General features: G+C 40.1%; 1 protein-coding gene across 1 annotated transcript; it reads left to right on the top strand.

The window, feature by feature from the left end:
- The first annotated feature begins 7,459 nt into the window (after positions 1-7,459).
- Positions 7,460-16,423, top strand: csdc2b (cold shock domain containing C2, RNA binding b). Its single transcript, XM_037689475.1, has 4 exons — positions 7,460-7,646; positions 10,138-10,482; positions 13,029-13,151; positions 13,792-16,423. The coding sequence occupies exons 2-4, from the start codon at positions 10,301-10,303 to the stop codon at positions 13,952-13,954; spliced, it is 468 nt and encodes a 155-aa protein (XP_037545403.1). The 5' UTR covers positions 7,460-7,646; positions 10,138-10,300; the 3' UTR covers positions 13,955-16,423.
- The last annotated feature ends 2,751 nt before the right edge of the window (positions 16,424-19,174 follow it).

Here is a 19,174-nt window from a genome sequence, read left to right on the forward strand (position 1 = left end):
AAGAACCAAAAAGGATTCAAACTGAGTACTCAAGTTCTTGATTGACAGTAAGAGTCTGAGGATCTGCAACTTCACCTTATCTACCATAACCCTCAGCACTGGCTCCCGTCAGGGCTGTGTGTTGAGCCCCCTCCTGTTCACTCTGCTCACATATGACTGCGCACCTACCCATCCTGGCTGTCATATTGTAAAGTTAGCAGACCATACAGCGGTGGTTGGATGCATCAAACAACGATGAGTCCGGCTACAGGCAGGAGGTGGAACACCTGGAGAGCTGATACAAGAACAATCTTCACATCAATGTGAAGAAGACGAAGAAAATGGTTGTGGATTTTAGACAGAACAAACACACCTACCCAGGAGGATCTGTGGTAGAAATGGTTTCCAGCTACAAGTATTTGGGTGTGCACCTGAACAACAACCTTGGCTGGAACAACACCACCGGTGGTCACTCTACCTCCTCAGGCGGCTGAGACGAGCTGGTCTGGGAAGCTCAGTCCTCACCTCCTTCTACAGGTGTGCAGTGGAGAGCATCCTGTGCTCCAACATCGTGTGGCATGGAGGCTGCACAGCTGCAGAAAGAAAAGCTTTGCAAAGATTGGTGAAGGCTGAAGTCAGTCTCCCCACCATCACAGACATTTACACCTCTAGATGCAGGAAGAAGGCCACCTGCATCATGAAGGACCTCACTCACCCAGCACACACACTTTTTGCCCCACCTTGCTCGTGCAGGAGGTTGAGGAGCATTAAGTGTTGTAGGATTAACAGTCCTCAGATAGTTTAATTTTTATGAGTAATTTTATTCTGAAGGGGCACCACTAGCTTCTGGTTCTGAAGCCAGAAAATTATTATTGTTCAATCAGACTCAAGTTTAGTGCTCTAGTGAATTCTTTTCGTATTAAATTAAAAAATGTCATATACAATAAAAACGCTTCGAGTCAAAGTACAATTTTGTGAGATTTATTATAAATTTTGGTGAATATAAGTGATCAAACGGTGAATACAGCTGCAGAATGAAATTATGGCTTTACTTTGACAACACAAGGTTATGGAGTTATCTTTTAAACTTTAATATGGTAAATTATGAGGTTCAAAAGCAGAGTAAATTATCTATAAATTTAACTAAATGAAATATGCAGATGTAATCTGTCAATTTAGGAAAACTTAATTCGAATTAATAATGATGAATTGTTTTAGACTGGACAACTTCTTATCTTGGGCCTCAGACACCAGCAGAGAAAATCTGAGCAGCTTTTTCCTACCGATTGGAGGGTGGTCTGCAATTCAACCGCCCGGAGGGTCACCAGAACTCTTGAGATGAATTCTAGCGCCGAAGGTGGGATTTCCCTCGCCTCTTGAAATCAGCTGAAATCTAGAGTCGAAAGTTGGCTCCCGAGGGGGGTCAGTTGATGAACTCCCGGAGGGCTGCGTTTTCTCCTTCTGGTGGCAAAGATCTTCTGGCAATAACTATCCAATTGTTTGACCTTACTTCTTCAAAACTTCTTCCAGACTGCTCTAAGCCAAAATGTCAGAAATAAATTTCTTTGACTTAGAGGGCGTTACAAGGTGATGGTCGAGCCAATCATGACAGAAGGGTGGACCTTCTTTCAAGTCACTGTTGAACTTTAATAACCTTAATAAAAATATTAAATGACTAATTTACTCTGCTTTGGTAAATTCTCAATATAACAGAATAATCAAACTTCTAAGCAGCTTTTTACTCATCCATAAACATTTTCATTAGAATATCCTGATGCATGCTCAATAATCCAGGTAGAAAAATCCAAAAAAGTTCAATCTGGTCCTCTGGACATTCAAAAAAAAAAAAAAAAAACAAAGCAAAAAAATATAGAAACGTTTCATCTCTCATTCAAGAGACTTCCTCAGTCTGAGGTGCTGTTTTCAGCTCAGTCTCTTAAATAGCACCTTCTCAGAGTGGATCAACCAGTTTGCTGCTGACAACCAAAACCAACTGATCACATGCTCAAGAAGGACCATCAGCCTAACAATGGATCATTAGTACACTGATGACTGTTTACTATTCACAGAGGGCTGAGTGATACTAGCAATCACAGCATTGTAAGAGGGGGACAGTTGAACCCGGAGGCCTCCACCCCTGTTTAATGATGGACGATGATGTTGATATTGATACAACATCAACATCATCAGGCCAGGACTCTGCGGTCTACACTCATCTCCAGGGCAGCGGTCACTCTTTCAAGGATGAAGATGTTCACATCCTGGACAGAGAGCAACGATGGTTTGAGAGAGGAGTAAAGGAGGCCATCTTTGTGAAAAGAAATTGAAGGAAATCAAAGGTAAGGGAGGAAAGCAGGGGACCTAAAATAGAGCCCTGTGGAACCCCAAAAACACAGAGGAGCAGTGGAGGCTTCAGAACCGGCTATGAAACACGCATGGTTTTGTCTGCCAGATAGGACCTAAACCAGCTCTGTGCAGTTCCACAGATACCCACTTGATGCTGTAAGTGTGATATTAAAATGATGTGGTCCACACAGTGTCAAAGGCAGCGGTTTGATTGAGCAGGACAAGAACCACATGTTCACCAGAATCATTGGCCATAAGAACATCATTAAAAACTCTGACTAGAGCTGATTCTGTGCTGTGACGAGTTTTGAAGCCAGACTGAAAAACCTCCAGGATATTGTGCTCATCCAGAAAACATTTGACCTGTGAATGTAGAATTTTTTCTATATTTTATTTTTATAAAAGGCAGCTTGGAGTTGGGTTTAAAATTAGCCAAGACGGTTTGGTCTAGGCTAGACTTTTTAAGCTGGGGCTACACCACCGCATGTTTAAAACTTATTGGGACAACACCTGAGGACAGACTGCTATTGATAACAGCAAGGATCACCTCCCTGATGATGGAAAAAACTTTAAAAAAATGAGGGGGGACAAGGTCACGAGGGGAACCTGCAGGCTTAATATGGCCGACCACATCCCCCAAAAGGGTCAGAGTCACTGATTCAAATCTATCCAACACAGCCAGGCAGGGGACCAAGCAGCAGGGGTCAAACACAGGGGCTGAAATAAGGGCCCTTGTGATAACAACCTTTTTTATAAAAAAACTGCAGGACGTCATTAGAGTTCAGTAGAGGCTTCCAGGCAGACAGGTTGTGGGGCCTTCAGGACAGAGTCAATAGTTTTTAAAAGGCCACATGGATTATTATGATTGGACACAATAATGTCTGACAAGTGTTGTTTTTTTTTTTTTGTTTGGCCTCTTTGACAGTGTTCTGATATTGTCGTTGACAGTCCTTTAAAATTAAACCTCTAGTTTATCTTTTTTCCATCTCCGTTCAGCTCTGCAGCACTCCTGTCTGGCTGCATCTACGACTCTTTGGAAACAAACCTTAGGGACATTTGAGATGCATTAGGAGTGTAGTTCTTCTTTTCCAACAGTTTTAAACTGCAGGGCTAAAAAACAAAACATTTTTACTTTTGAATTACCTGAAGTGAACAAACCTGATGACAACAGCACAGTACCAGCAGTCTGTGGATGTTTGTTGAAGACAACTTCCAGCTCTTCAGTGACAGTTGTGTTGTCTTCATGTAACAGAATGTAGATGTAGCAAATAGTTCAATGTATCAATATTAAATATAAATAAATATACATGTATAAAGCTTTGAATGGCCTTGCACCACTCTATATTTCAGAACTTTTGAAAGTCCACCAGCCCAGCAGAGCTTTACTGTCTGCTGGTCAATATCTGCTGGAGGTGCCACGCTCAAGGTGCAAACACTGGGGGGACTGGTCCTTTTCTGTTGCAGGCCCAACAGCCTGGAATACTCTTCCCTATGAGCTGCGTGCCATCTCTGATCTGGCTCTGTTCAAAGCCAAACTGAAAACATACTTATTTAAAAGGGCTTTTAATGTTTAACTTTTAGTATTTTATTATTTAGTATATATATATATATATATTAATCTCTTTTATCTTCTTTTATTCTGGCTGTGTTTTTAATTTGCACTGATTTATTGTGTCTTGTTTTTATCTTGTTTAATCTTGTAAAGCACCTTGGTCAATGCAAAGCGTTGTTGGAAGGTGCTATAGAAATAAAGTTTATTATTATTATTAATAATATTTGTTTCCTCAGTCAAAGAAACCAGCGTGGCTCTGCTGATGTTGAACATGTTGAAATGGCTTCCTCTGCTGGTGAAAACTGATAATGCATCAACATTTATTTTGACAAAAATGTGAATTCCGCTTTGGTTTAATGTAATTCCGTTTTTTCAAATGTTGTTCATTTACACCTTAGGGCCACCGTACAGGGCCACCGCAGAATTCTGTTTAGAAAAAATCAACACAAGACGCATTGTAACAAATAAATTCATACAGTTTTACAGTGAAGGCATTTTTGAGGATTTTGAAATATTTGTTAGCTTTTCTTCAACTGCACCTGCTTTGGTTTTACCTGCTGCTGCATGTCTCATTGTTAAAGCAATAGTCTGGCCATTTTTGAAGAGTATGATCAGTCACAGAGTCACCATGACCAACACTCATGGTGCCATGGAAATACATTCATATGTATGAGTATATAAACATATGTACACGTGTAAATAACAATTATTTTGTAAGATGAACTGAAACTATGATTCTTATTTTTATTTTTTTACTATTTCATATTTTAATCTGAGGTACAGGGAATGATCATGAACTTGATCTTAACTTCAAATCCAAAATGCATTTGTTTTCTACCCTGTTTTTAAACTGTGTAAATACACATGTATGCAGAAGCATATAAAGAAATTAAACCTGATATAATAAAAACATTTCCTTCCACACAGACAGATTTTACACAGCTGTCTCATTCACTTTACCTGATTATTCTGACAGAAATGTGAAATTCCTGCTAGAACAGACACTAAGAACAGGACATGCTACAGCTTGCTGTAGCCTACAGCAGAAGGCTACGCTTGTAAATAACTACCGATAATATGTAATGAGGAAAATTACAGCAATAAATAAAATAGTGTTTACATGAACTGATTCAGAGTTTTTAAATATATGCTGCTGTTTTAAGGAGACGGGAGTCCGTTTTGCTTTTAGCTGTGTCTAAACGCAGCGTTGGCCTTAAAATCTATTTCTCCAAGTGGACGTACAAAATGTGAGATTTTACTGGATTATTATTTCCATTGATCTGCTTCAAAATGGCTTAATGGTGGCAATTAGTGTGCCCCAAGATAAAATCTTTCACAGTGACTATGTTGGGGTAGGCCAGTGAAGAGCTAAAGATCAACTGGAGAAACTGCATTTTTGTTAACAGTTCACATGAGAGACTTTGCTAAAGAAGCTAAAACTGAGTAACGCTGTGAGAAACAGAACACTAGGTGAAAGCAAAACATAGTAAAAGTAGCAAAAAGGTAAGTTAACGTGGCAAAAGGCTTAACTAAATGTACCAAATGGCAAGCTTAAAGCTAAACATAAAAGACTGGTAGCTAAAAATTAAAACTGCTGAAAGTCTAAGTTAATATTTTAAATGGCTGGCTAGAGGTCAAACAGCAAAAGGCTTGTTTGAACTAAAAATAACAAAAGGCTAGCAAAAATCTAGAAGTAGCAAATCAGTAGCCAAAAGACCAAAAAAAGCAAAATAATAGTGTTGGAATAAAATAACCTTTGATGATAAATGGTGGATAATAACATAATATGGATTGGTGAATATAAGGTTAAATTATGAATTATGGAAAATAGATCATATAAAGATGGCTAGATTTTCTGTTAGATGTGGCCATAAGTCGATAAATAGTATCTTTTCAAGGACTGTTAACTTTAAAATCAAACCATGACACTTTCTGCTGTCAGTAGGAAAATAGCTACTTATTTCTAATGATTCTTTAATAAGAAACAAAACATCAAAAAGGTTCTTGCTCAGGTAGCTGAAGTTAAATTATAGTTCACATCATCTGAGTGTGTGTGGGGATTATAAAATAATTAATAATGAGTAAAAGAGGAGCTTAATAGGTCAGAGCGAGCCTGGCTCTTAGTGGAGCAATGTAAAAACCTGATAATGTGGCAGGTTGCCAGGGAATAATCAAGATTTTCACAGCCTTTGTGAGATTATGTATCATACACTCAGTGGAAAGAGATGGCAGCTAATGTGTGCCTGATAGATTGGACAGGGACTTCAGAGAGTCTGTAAGGTGTTTATTGGACAGGAACTGAAAACAGGAAATGTCACTGGGTGGAGAAAAACAGTCTATAAATGTGGGAAGAGACTTGAGACACGTCAGAATTGTACAGAGGGCCCTTGACTTCAAGTAAAATAAAACAATTCTCTCTTGTTCACGCATTTTGAAGTCTGTGAGAATAAATATGTTGTTTAATTCTGACATAAACGTGTGTTCCTTCTGAGCAAATGATCCGGGCAGGGGAGAGGAGCAGAGATCTTTGTTTCCTCTTACAATAGCTAAAAGTCAAAACGGAGGCTAAAAGCCCAAAGCTGCAAAAGTCCAGCTAAAAGTAGAAAAACTAAAATAAATAAATGCACTAAAAACTAAGCTAGCAAAAAGGCTGGTTAAAATCTAAAAGTTGCCGAACAATAACAAAAAATTAAAAGTTGCATAACAGTAGCTAAAAGTAGCAAGACAAGCTTAAACTTCAAAACAGGAGAAGCGCTAAAAGTGGTGAAATGCTAGCTAAAAGCATAGCACAAGATAGTGCAAACTAAAAAAAACAGTAGAAGTAGTATTAGCTGGCTAGGTAGGGAAAGAGTTAAAAACTAAAATGAGCAGAAAAGCTAAAAGTAGCAGAACAGTAGCTAAAAGTAGCTAAATACTAGCTAAAAGTAGCATATGACGAGCTTAAACTACAAATAGGAGAACGGTAAACTGTTAAAAAGACTATTAATTGGTTGGCTAGCAAAAAGTAGGGAAAGACTAAAAGCTAAAATGAGCAAAAGGCTAGCTAAAAGTAAAAAAGTGGCTGAACAATAAAAAGAAATTCAAGCTAAAAGCTATAGCACAAGATTAAACTAAAAACAGCAGAAAGGTATAGGGCTGGCTAGAAGCCAAACAGGGAAAGATTAGTAAAAAGCTAAGATGAGCAAAAAGTTAGCTAAAAGCTAGCAAAACAGTAGCTACAAAAATGCGCATGAGCAAAAACAGCCTGCATGCTGAAGACTGCAACAATATGTTCTTGAGAGAACTGAAGAGATCTCAATGTGTTCCCGAAGAATTATTTTTGTAAACTAAGTGAAATGTTTATAAAAAGCATAACAACAAGTCAGAACTCTGATCTCCTATAACCTGAACGTTTTGATAGATGAGTGGCTAAAACAGCAGAGCCTGAGCTGAATGAAAAAAGCAGCTAAAGCATCAGCTGAATGTGTGCAGCTGCACTTGTCCAGCACATCTCGTTCTTTGTTGACTGGTGTGTAAAACCGAGGCGTGCGTGCGCGCGCGACAACACAGCTCTCGGTCAGTCAGCCTCATGCTCTCTGTGACCACGGTGACTTTCACGCGCTCACATCACGCCATCGGAATCTCCCGCAGCTGCGCAGACTCCGCAGCGTCCACCATCCTCGAGCTTTCTGCGCAGATTTGCTGCACTTTCTTTAAAGAGCTGCGCCTCATCTGAGCCACATCCGTGCACACTGGCACCCAGTGACCGTCCACTGCGCGCACCACAGCTGTAAGTACTGGAATATGAGCGTGTTCATGCAGAGCAGTGTGTGCGTGCGCGTGAGTGTGTGTTGCTTTGTTTTTCTGTTAGACCAGGACGACTTCCTGTCTGAGAATGTGAGCGTTTCTGTGGAAAATGAAGGATTTATTTATGACCCCACTCTGCTTGTCCCAGTTTCTATTGTCTCGTTGCGCGAGAGGATTCTTTCCGTCAGACTTGTCACATTTCCTTTTCTGATTGATGAAATAAACACAAAGAAAGCAGATGGTATCCAGAAGCTTGGAGGAACAAACCCAAAACATGAGCATTTCCCCCCTTTTGGCACACATTATATTCACATTATCATGTGTTTTCCTACAGCTGGGACAGAGAGGACTGTCCCTGACTTGGACTAGAAAAGACATAAATTATGTATTTATTTATTCCTGCATATTCAAATGACCCGGCTGATTATTTTACAGGCTGATTTCTGAACATATTTGGTCTCGGGTCATCATAAATCCAGATCTGTGATCTCTGCTTGTTTGATTGTCACGTTTATCAATCTGAAAATGTTTTCTGCTCAAATGGAAACAGGTCGCTGACGTCACTGACGCACCACTCTGCAGCGGCTTTGCGTCACGCCGTTCCCCCCTGCGTCACCCCACACACAGGCGAGTGGGTGCACACCCACCCTCTTATATAGACTATATGGTGGAACTGACCTGAGATCAGTCAGTCACTGGGTAAAGGAACCAAACAACTGAGCAGGAGGAACTCAGTTCGGATACAGGAACACGTGACCAACCAGTGTGTGATGGATGGATTTGATCCAGTATGAGTTTAATGGTAATGAGTGTATGCAGATTAGAACACAGGTGAATACATTCAGTATTTATTACTCTGCTTCCTGTTTGGGTATCAGATGTGGCACACAAGACTGGAATTAAAGTGCACATAATTATTTCAGCTAAAGGCAGAGCTGGTTCAAATAAATGCAATAAAAAAAAAAGAAAAGAAAAGGAGATGTGTATCTTTAACACCCTAAAACCCAGAATACTCACAAGTCAGCAAGTTCTTTTTACAGGAACTGTTTCTTTTTTCTTCTTCTTCCTGCTTCCCAAATGTCTGTACCGGTAAATAACTCCAAAGATGGAACGGTTGCTTCATCTCTCACTGAGCATGGTGTAAAAACAGAGGTGTGGTGGGTCTAGTAAAAACATGCTGACGAGTGAAACCATCTGACATGTTGTTGTTAAACCAACAGGACTGAGTAGGATCAGAGCAGCTGGTAACAGGGTCTTTAGCCACGGACCCCTTTGACCCAGTGGACCACAGGGTGGGGTTTTGTGGAGCGATGTTGCTTCGCACAGAAGCCATCTTTGACTTCAGAGTCCAGTTCAGTGTGTCAGACTCTTTTACCCAATCTTAAAACGAGACTTCAGATCCTTTGAAGTTGGGTTCAGAGGAAAATGTTGCGAACAGTTAATATCTTACCTGCTGTAGATGGCATTTGACCTATATTTAGAGAAACAGCTGAATTTGACCTGGCTGATAGCTAGTCTGAGCGGGACTCTCTTTAAACAACTCCTTCTGAGAACAAGTTTTGCTGTTTATGAAAACACAATCTCATAAACTTTTACATCTCTGTCAAGTTCACAAACTTTTTTTTTTTTTTGCAGACACTAAAAGCAGCAACAGCTAACTATAACAGCCACCAGTTGCAGTTTCTGTGCAGCTTGGGTCACTTCCATCAGGAATATCATAACATTTCTCCAATAAAAAACCATTTAATACAAAACCCAGCAGGTTCTAACCTTTGTTGCACTTTGGACCTGCTTCATGTAAAACAACTTTCCCACAGACTTGTGGAGAAAAAACAGGTGTTTGGATTTACTCATTCTTGCCAGGGTTACCTTGTAGGTTTGCTATGACTGCAGCCGAGTCAAGTGCAGGAAAGAGGCATGAATGTATGATTTTTCAAAGTAAAATACTCTGCAGCGTTCACTCACCATAAACTTTTCAGTCGGGTCAGAAATAAACTCTATTTCCCCAAACGGTATTGAAAGGGTTATCCACAACAAGTGAGAAAATGAATGTTTGTAGCTTTTCCACAGAAACCCACTTCAAATTATTTGAACTGTCACTTTAAGCAGTTTTTGTACATTTCACTGCTTTGAAAGTGCAGCTAAGGTTCGGGAATTTTGTTGGCACATGTAGGGGTGATTTTACTTTGCAAAAACATTTAAATGAGCAGCGTCTGCAAGACGTTTTCTTATCAAAGCTTTGCATTTGGACATTATCAGAGTTCCTTACACCACCTTCAGTGGTCATAATGTTATGGTTGATCAACACTGATTTGTTGCTGAAAATAATTGCGGTACGTGATGCTGGGCTGATGGGCTGTGCCTTAAGACGTGCTGACTTCATTATTCTCCGATCATTTGTATCACTTTTTATTCCTGCCCTCCTCATCCCTCTGTCTTCTTGTCCTCTCTTTGTGCTCTTGTTCTCCTCACAGCAAGTCTTCTTGACAGACTTGAACTGACGGCGCTAGCCTGGATCCCAGCTGAGCGTCCGCAGTGTCTCCGAGCAGACGCACTCACAGACAGAGCCGAGGACACGCAGCCGAACTTCAGCTGCCTCAGAGCATCCCTCAGCCCTTCATCTCTTAATCATCTGCCATGACGGATCCCAGCCTCACGTCGCCCTCCGGCACCCAGCTGCGCTCCCCCACCGCCCCTCTCACCCTCTCCTTCCCCTTCCCGAGGGAGGGGAGCCGGCTGTGGGAGGAAGGGCGGGAGCCCCAACTTCCACGGGACCTGCCGAGCCCGCTGCCGACCAAACGCACCCGGACCTACTCGGCGTGAGTCTGAAAAAGATGAAATATCTCCTGGCGCTGGAGTTTAATCTCTTGGATCATTGCTCTTCATTTCATTATTTACAAAATACACAATCTCTGTCCAAAACAGCTGCAACATTAAGAACCCGTAACTTTTGGTTTTAAAATCGTAACACTGTAGACCAGGGCTGTTCAGCTAAACTGCTCAGGGGGCCACAGGGGCCGGACATCCAGCAGTTACTGTCATTAAGTTTGTTTTACTGTTTAAAATCTAGTTTAGTTTAAAAATGAACCCACTGGTGGGCCAAAAGGAGCTCACCCGAGGGCCTGATTTGGCCCCCGGGCCACCAGTTGAATAGCCCTGCTGCAGATGAAGCGTTTTGGTACAAAAGAACGATGAGCTCATGAACTAAGGTTCTTCTCTATAAGATAAAACGAACAAAAATGAACGTGAGGTAATTACCGATGCAGTATACTCGAACATATGATGATGCAACTTTGACAGGAGCCGTTGAGCAAACAGAATGACAGACATGTGGTTCACTCAGTGGAAGGTAAAGGTCACTGCAGGCTTCTCCTCATCGCTTGAAGCTTCTGAAATTAGAAAATGTGTTTTTATTTTAAGTCGTTGTCGAGTCGTTATTTTTCCCTTGATGTCTGTACTCGGTAAACAAAACGCCTGAGCGTTAAAGAGCGGCCTCCTCTCCATAATGCAGCTTGACTCAATGCAAGGACATTCTGGACTTTAATGTCTCTCCTGGATTACACCGGCAGACAGGGATTAGAGAAGGAGCACCAGATGGATACTGCTTTCTTTCGCTTTTTCTGCTCCGCTGCAATAAAAATGATACGGTGCAGGAATGGACCTAAAGAGGAATGCTGGCTTGTTGCACCAGCTGTGCCGTAGAGTTCCAAAATGTTCCACAAGGTCTGAAATTTACATCCAGCAATGTCTAAATCAACAGCAAATATAAACAAGGAAAACGTCATTAAACTGAAAACTAGTGTTTTATGAAGGAATGCACATCATCGTTGTCACCAACATTCCAGAGCTGAAGCTGTTCTGTCCGGAGGAATGGGCTAAAATTCCTCCAAGCTGGTGTGCAGGACTGGTCACCAGTTACTGGAAACGTTCCGTTGTCTGAATGTTTATGAAGCATTCACTCTGTTCGGTATGATTCTCGTCCCGCAGTTTTCAACCTATTTCAACAAATCATAAATCAAAACGTTCCGCTCTTTCAGGACAACGACTTTTGGTATTGGTGCAACTTTAGCTTTTTGACATATTTAGCCATTTCTGCCATTTTTTTCCTTAAAGAAAATGAATTGAGCTCATTTTACATCCGTCACATCTTTAGATCTGTTTACAATCTTTTACTGCTTCTTTCAGCTTCCTTGTGCAAATTTAAACATTTTCAGCTAATTTCAGCTGTTTTTTTCAGCTGTTTTGTGCTCCTTTCAGATTATTTCTGCTAACTACAACATATTTGTGCTTCTTCTAACTTCTTTCTGCTAATTTTAGCTTATCCTGAAATTTGCAAGTTTCAGCTTTTTCTACTATTTCGCCGTTTTGATGCTAATGTAAGCTTTTTCAGCTAATTCCACATTTTTTTGTATTAATTTCAATTATTTTCAGGCTAATTCATCAAAAATGTGCTCTCTACTTCCTTCTTGTACTTTTTAGCTTATTTCTGCTTTTTTTTTTTAGCTTCAACTGTTTTTTGCTAACTTCAATTTTTTTTCAGATAATTTCCATTTTTGTGCTAATTTCTGCTTCTTTTAGCCTAGTTGGGCAAATGTGTTTTTTTTCTACTTTCTTTTGCTAATTTAAGCTTGTTCTGAATTTTCAGCTACTTTTTCAGCCTTTTTTAGCTAATTTTAGCTGTTTTCAGATGAGTTTTTGTGGTCACGTCTACTACTTTCAGCCTAATTAATTTATATCTGCTAATTTCAGCTTGTTATGCTCCTTTCGGCTTATTAATGCTAGTTTCATCTTTTTCTGCTATTTCAGCTACTATTTATCTGTTTTTATACTAAATTTAGCTTTTTCAGCTAATTCCACATTCTTGGAGTTCATGTCAGCTCCTTCCACGTCCTTCTAATAGTTTAAGCTACTTTCTGTATTTTCAGCTACCGGTACTTTCAGCAATTTTTAGCTACTTTCAGCTTTTTCAACAAATTTTCAAATTTTTGTGCTCATTTTTGCTTATCTAAATCTAATTCAGTGTGTTCTTTCAGCTATCTTCAGCTAAGTTAGATTTGTTCATCTATTTCAGCATGTTTTTAGCTAATTTCAGCTGTTGTTCAGCAAGTTCTTCTACAACAAGCATTCACACTACATTTTCAAAGGAAATGCAATTTGTCTAGTTGCAGTTATTGCTGCACGGGGGAGGGGGTGGGGGGGTGTTGTCACACCAGATGCTGAAAGCATGAGCTTCTTAATTTATGGGACAATTGGTGCACCCCCTTGGTCCAACTAAATGTCCCCAGAAAACAAAACTTCATATTATTCTACCAGTTTTTGATCTTTGTGTGTGAACGAGGTATTTGTCTTTTCTTTTTGTCTGCAGAACGGTTCGCGCTCACTCAGGTCCAGTTTTCAAAGGTGTGTGTAAGAACTTTTCCAGATCACAAGGCCACGGTTTCATCCAGCCTTCCCACGGTGGAGAGGACATCTTTGTTCACATTTCAGAGTAAGTTGTTAACGGTGAAAACAGCGAACAGTTGTGCTGCGTTGGCTGAAAACACAGAGCAACAAAAAAAGGCTGCACAGCTGCACTCACCGGATGATAAATAGCTTTGCTACTTTTAGTCTACCCTTTTTATGCCAGTGGTAGAAAATATCTGCAAGCTCATTAGGGAAATTAAAAACCCCAAGAAGGAGCGCGTCTTTCACGCCAGCTAAAATCCATCTGAAGGCTCTGAGATACTTTGCTAACAGACATTAAATATAAATAGTTCATGGGAAATTTTTAATCAAAGATGTTGAGGGTCACTCTCAGCTACTACCACACCAAACTTTTAGATCAACAGCTGTAAATTTGGCTGTTCTAGCCATTTTTGTGTCTTTTAAGGTTGGACGTGACAGCCATCTTGAATTGGGTCGACTCTAAAACGTAATAATTTTTACATATACGTCCTTATGATAACTTTTTGAGAGTTCCATTAACATTCGGCCTGTGCTTCATGAGATATTTTGTTAACAGACAGATGCATGAACACGTGCACACAGTGAAAGGTAATTAATAAAAGAAATAAACATAACGTCACTGTTCTGTGATCCTCTGCATCTTTAAGCAAACACAGACTTCATCTCTTGTTTATGTGTTTCAGCATCGAGGGGGAGTACGTCCCAGCCGAGGGGGATGAGGTCACGTACAAAGTGTCCCGGGTCCCGCCTAAGAACATTAAGGTGCAGGCCGTGGAGGTGAAGATCATCCATCTCAAGCCGGGGACGAAACACGAGACCTGGTCTGGACAGGTCATCAGCTCGTAGGATCTGAGCTCTGAGGCGCTCAGGGTGGCACATCTGCTCTGGGACTCTTCTCTTTCCTCACTCCGCTCGAACGTTATGGTTATTTTTTTGGACATTTTTTATTCTGCACATAAAGGTACTCAGAGTTACTGAGAGGTTCAAATTAAGTAGTCATTAGAGTTGACTGTTACATCCCGATAAAGATTACCTGTTTTCTTCAAACCTGCTTTGAAACTGACCAGGGCTGCTGCTTCTTCCCACGATACATCTCTTCTATTTGTTGGCCCCCACACTGGCCTCCTGGCCTGACAGTCTTATATGCATAATCTGTTTGTTAGCAAAATATTCCATGAATCAGCTAGCCAACTCAAAATGACTATAACTCAAATACTGAGGCAAAAGGTGTTAGTAGCTGAGAACTCATGCTGTGAAACTGACAACATGCTATCAGAGCCTGCTTTAGGTTTGGAGAGCCAGGGCCCCCTGCCACGTATAGCCCCTCCTGCAGGAGGTGAGCCCAGGAAGGCAAACCCATGTAGCTCATTTAGGCTGAGACCGACAGCGGTAGCTAGCGGCCCAGTTGTCAGGAGCCCATTGACAAGCCCCTCCCCAGGCCTGGCTTCAAGGTGGGCGCCAGGTAACCCACATCTGTGCAAACATTAAGCTCCTTGTGTTCTGTCCATATGAGTGTCATGAATTGCTCTTTGTCTGGGTAACTTGGGACCAGTCTACCTTGGGAGACCCTAACAGGCACATTTGCCTTCAGCAGCATAGCTACAGGGATGATGAGCGCACACAAACACCTCCACCATGATGAGGGGGTTAATTCACGGAGGAGCTTGATATTTCTCTGTGCAGCCAGGGGCCAGGAGGGGTCCGGTTTAGTGACCCCAGGATTGTGTCCATGCTATTATTTGCATATGATGTGCTCTTGTCGGGAGTCATTGTGCCATAATCTCCAGCTCTCCCTGGAATGGTTCGCAGCTGAGTGTGAAGCTGCTGGGATGAGGACCAGCACCTCCAAACCTGAGGCCATGGTCCTCAGTGGGAAAAGGGCAGACTGCCCACTCTGGGCTGGGAGTCAGGATCCGCCTCAAGTGAAGGAGTTTATATATTTGGGAGTTTTGTTTGTGTGTAAGGGAAGAATGGGGCGTTAGATCGACAGATGGATCGGTGCAGCTTTTGCAGTATTGTGCACGCTGTGCCGGTCTGTTTTGGTGAAGAGAGCTGAGCCGCAAGAAGAAGCTCTTTGTTCAGTCCTATGGTCACTAACTTCTGGATTTGACACAAAGAACAAGATTGCAGATAAAAGCAGTCAAAATGAGAAGTTTTAATGTTCTTTTTTTAAATCAGGGACCGACCACACATTAAGCAGATTTCAAACTAAACTTGAATATAGCACAGATTTGAAGACTGTAACATGACTAAATCTGAATTTGTTTCTGCTTCTCGTTTTAGCAGGAGCAACTTGGTTGTTTTCTGAACTTCTTAAAAAGTTTCCAAGGTCACATGTTGGCTGAAAGTGAGTCAGATGACCTGGTGTAAACTCCACTGTTGTTAGACTTTCAAAAGACGAGTACCAACGACTGGCTTTAGACAATAGCGGTTGTGAAAGAACGATTGCAAAATTGGTCCAAAACAAGAAAAACACTAACTCTGACCTAATCTTGGTTTTGGATCAATTTAAAAACATGACCTGCCTGGGTTTGTTGTAAACGTGAAAAGAAATGTAAAGAAGTTTGGAATGAACGATGCTGTAAAGTTTAAAAATATGCTCCGTCATAAAACTTTCACACTTTCAGATGAAATGGTAAAACCGGCGGCTGGCATTTCACAACTTTGAGCGGAAAAGTACATCAACGAATCTTTCATGAATGCAAACTGTATCATTTAGTTATGTTGATTAGTTACGTGTCTGTTACAAGAGTTACATTTTGTTCTGTACAGTGAAAAATACAGCATCAGATCCGTTAGATTAGACATCAGTTAAATTTGGGAGAAAAAGGAGATCCGTCTGAGCCTTCTGGCCTGGGGCCTTTCTTTGTGGCGGCTTCATGTCCTCCCTGTAAACACGAGGAGTACTCTGGTTTCCTCCCACTGACCTAAAACTTGCATGTTAGGTTCATTGTGCCTAGGTGTGTTTAAGACTGTGAATGGTTTGTCTTGTTTGTGTGACCATGTGATGGACCTGTCCAAGGTGTACCCACCTCTGCTGGAGCACCAGCTCCCATGCTACCCAGAAAGGAGACGCAGGCAAAGAAATAGATGGGATTGATAATCTACAAAACAAAAAAAGCTTGTCATTGTCTCATTAGTTGTAGATATTCAGATTAAACACTGATCTGTGCGTCATCTGTATCACACTAACTATTCCACAGTCTCTACCCGTCATATATGTCAGCGTCACTGCCTGAAAAGGTGCTCGTGTGTGAATTTCCGAGGATGAGTCACTGTGACGATGATCCTCACTGTCACATACACTGAGTTTTGAAAAGCATTAAACTTTGACATTAGTTTGACTGAAAGTGTGCTTCTTTAGCGAATAAAGAATCATGCTACAAGTTTGCTTTTTAATACGACCAATTGATTCAGCACATTATCCCCAACAGCAGAATGTGTTGGTTGCCTCCTTTATCGCCCCTGCTGTGTTTGCTTTCAGCATTACTCACTCTTGTAGACGCACTGGCTGGTTTGCTGCAGGGCAGACAGGGACAAAAATCTCAACAGGTCAATAAATAGTACACTGCCTATAAATATGATCAAATGCTATTGCTCATTTCCTCATGAATAAGGTAACATTCGGAAAAGTTACAACTGAGAAAACTTTAGAAACGGATTTGAATGGTTGAAGGGGGCGCCCTCTAGTGGCTGAATGCAGAATGACGGGTTAAACATTGAAACTGCAAAATAAATGCAACATTTCAGACAAAATGTGTAGTCAAAAAGAATACAAAATAAAAAGCAAAACGCAGTAAAAAAAAAAAAGATTTATTTTCATTGAACAGATATGTTTTCCCTGAACAAAATGCTGAAAACAACAAAGGGAAGTGTAAACTCCCCAGGTTGAAGGAGTGCTGCAAACGGGACTCGTCTGTTCTCCCCACAGTTACAGTAATGATCCATGAAGAAGGGAGTATTGTCTCAACCAAACTTCATAAAAGGAGGGCAGAACGTTCATTTGGAGCAGAAATAAAAACAAGTTATTTTCTAAAGTTAGTGAAAACCTGTTCAACAGTGGTTGGATAGCACATACATTTATAAAATCTCAAATGTAAATAATTTACTTTAAAACACATATTAAAAATTAAGTTATATATAGAGAGATAGTTCATTCACTGGTTAAAGATCAATTTCAAAAGTGCAGTACTGTGCAAAAGTCTTGGGCCACTCCCTATTTTAATATTTTATTTTTTACTTGGTGTAACCCTTTAAAGTCGTGGTTCTTCAACATTTTCAATTTTCAACCCGCAAAATAAAAGTCACAAAGACTTGTGACCACAAGTGTCGCTGGTGGGAGTATACAAACATTTCTAACATGCCCCTTAACAGACGTTATGTTATTCATTTATGACTATGTTTACAATCTCCTTTTTCCAGTTATGACTACAGATGTAATCGAAAATCATTTTTAATGTAATTTCTGTAGAGTTCCTCAAGACCCATCCACTGTTTCAGGACTCAATGGGGTCCTTTAAAGTGGTCCTGATCAAAATTTCTCCAGGTTTTATGAAAAGCTTTCAAGTTTTTTACAATTTTTTATTTTACTTTGGCTGCATTGCACTTATTTTCAGTCTAGTTCTTTTACGTGAGATTTCAGATTTATTTATTTGGTATTCCAATCAATGATTTATGACAAATAAAATGTAATAAAAGGACACCTAAACTTAAGAAATGAGCTTTTAAATATAGACCTATATTGAAGGGATGAGCCAGCGTTGTGTCCACACAGAACAGACAACTTAGGAATGAAACTATTTAAACATTTTTTGGGGCATTTGTTTGACAAGCAGTCTGTTTCCTTTTTGTTGCACCTACACAAAATATTTTTTTAAAGTGTACCAAAAAATGCTTCTTTTTGTTTATCAAACTTTCTTTTTTATAACATTCAGAAATCGTGAAAAAACAAGAATTGTGTTTAAGACTATTTATAATGATTGTAAAAAAATTGACTTTTCTGAAGAATAACAAAGAAATAAGAAGTGACTTAAGAATCTTCCACAGCACTAAAAATCTGCTAAACATCCCCAAGAATGCATTAAGATTTTCAAGAAGGAAAAAAAAGTTTTTGTCTGGACTTTGTAAAGGTAAAGATTTGACACTCAGAGATTTAGATGGTAAACCATCGACTAAATTCATCCACTTCAGACACCTAAAATGTTTCCTTCTGTAAATCCAGTCCCTCCTCGTTATATTTACATCACATTTTCATACAGGCAGACAAATACATTCACATTTTAGGCCCTGTCCACACTACTCTGGATAATTATTTTAAACCAAATTGTTTTTTCTCAGTTTGAAAAGATAAATGTAAATTTAGACCTTTAAATACGCATGCCAGGACACTAGGTGGCGCCAACGCCAACATTAACAACATATGGAACTACAGACAAAGAACAATCTGATGATGAGTGTAGTTGATTGCCAAGACTCCCCCCCAAAAAGTGTTGTTTTTTTTTGTAATTTTTTTGGGACACTGGTTATATTTTCCTCCCAGTTATTTAACTTTTGAGCATTAACCAAAGTTTAATGTTGACAGAATCAGGATAAAGTGAGCCAGATGTAGAAAAACACTAAAAACAGACTCATTTCAGGCCACAAAGTGACAAACAGCTTCATTCGAGTCTACAGAAATAAAACAAAACCAGAATCATGAATAATTTCCAGTTTAAAAAAAATCTACATTGCTTTCTGAAAATATGCTGCTTGCAATTGAAAAGGAGGTGCAAGCGCAGCAGAAAGTGTCAATTTAAAAAATATATAAAGTAGTGTGGACGGAGCCTTAATCTCATAACAATAACAAACACTTCAATAAAATCATGCTCACATCAGTGCAAATTTTGTTTTAACCTCAACGTAATCTGGAGGATTAACTGTCCTCGTACCTTTTCTGTTGTTAATTACAGGTCACATGATTCGGTTCAGCAGTCGAACCTAGTACTTAAAACTTGAAAAGTGCAATTTACCAATCAGATGTTGTCAAATCCCCCTGACTGCTGTTCCATTATATTGTAAATCTATATT

Source organism: Nematolebias whitei, chromosome 15, assembly GCF_014905685.2.
Source record: "Nematolebias whitei isolate Nwh7 chromosome 15, NemWhi1, whole genome shotgun sequence".
NCBI classification, from domain to species: Eukaryota; Metazoa; Chordata; class Actinopteri; order Cyprinodontiformes; family Rivulidae; genus Nematolebias; species Nematolebias whitei.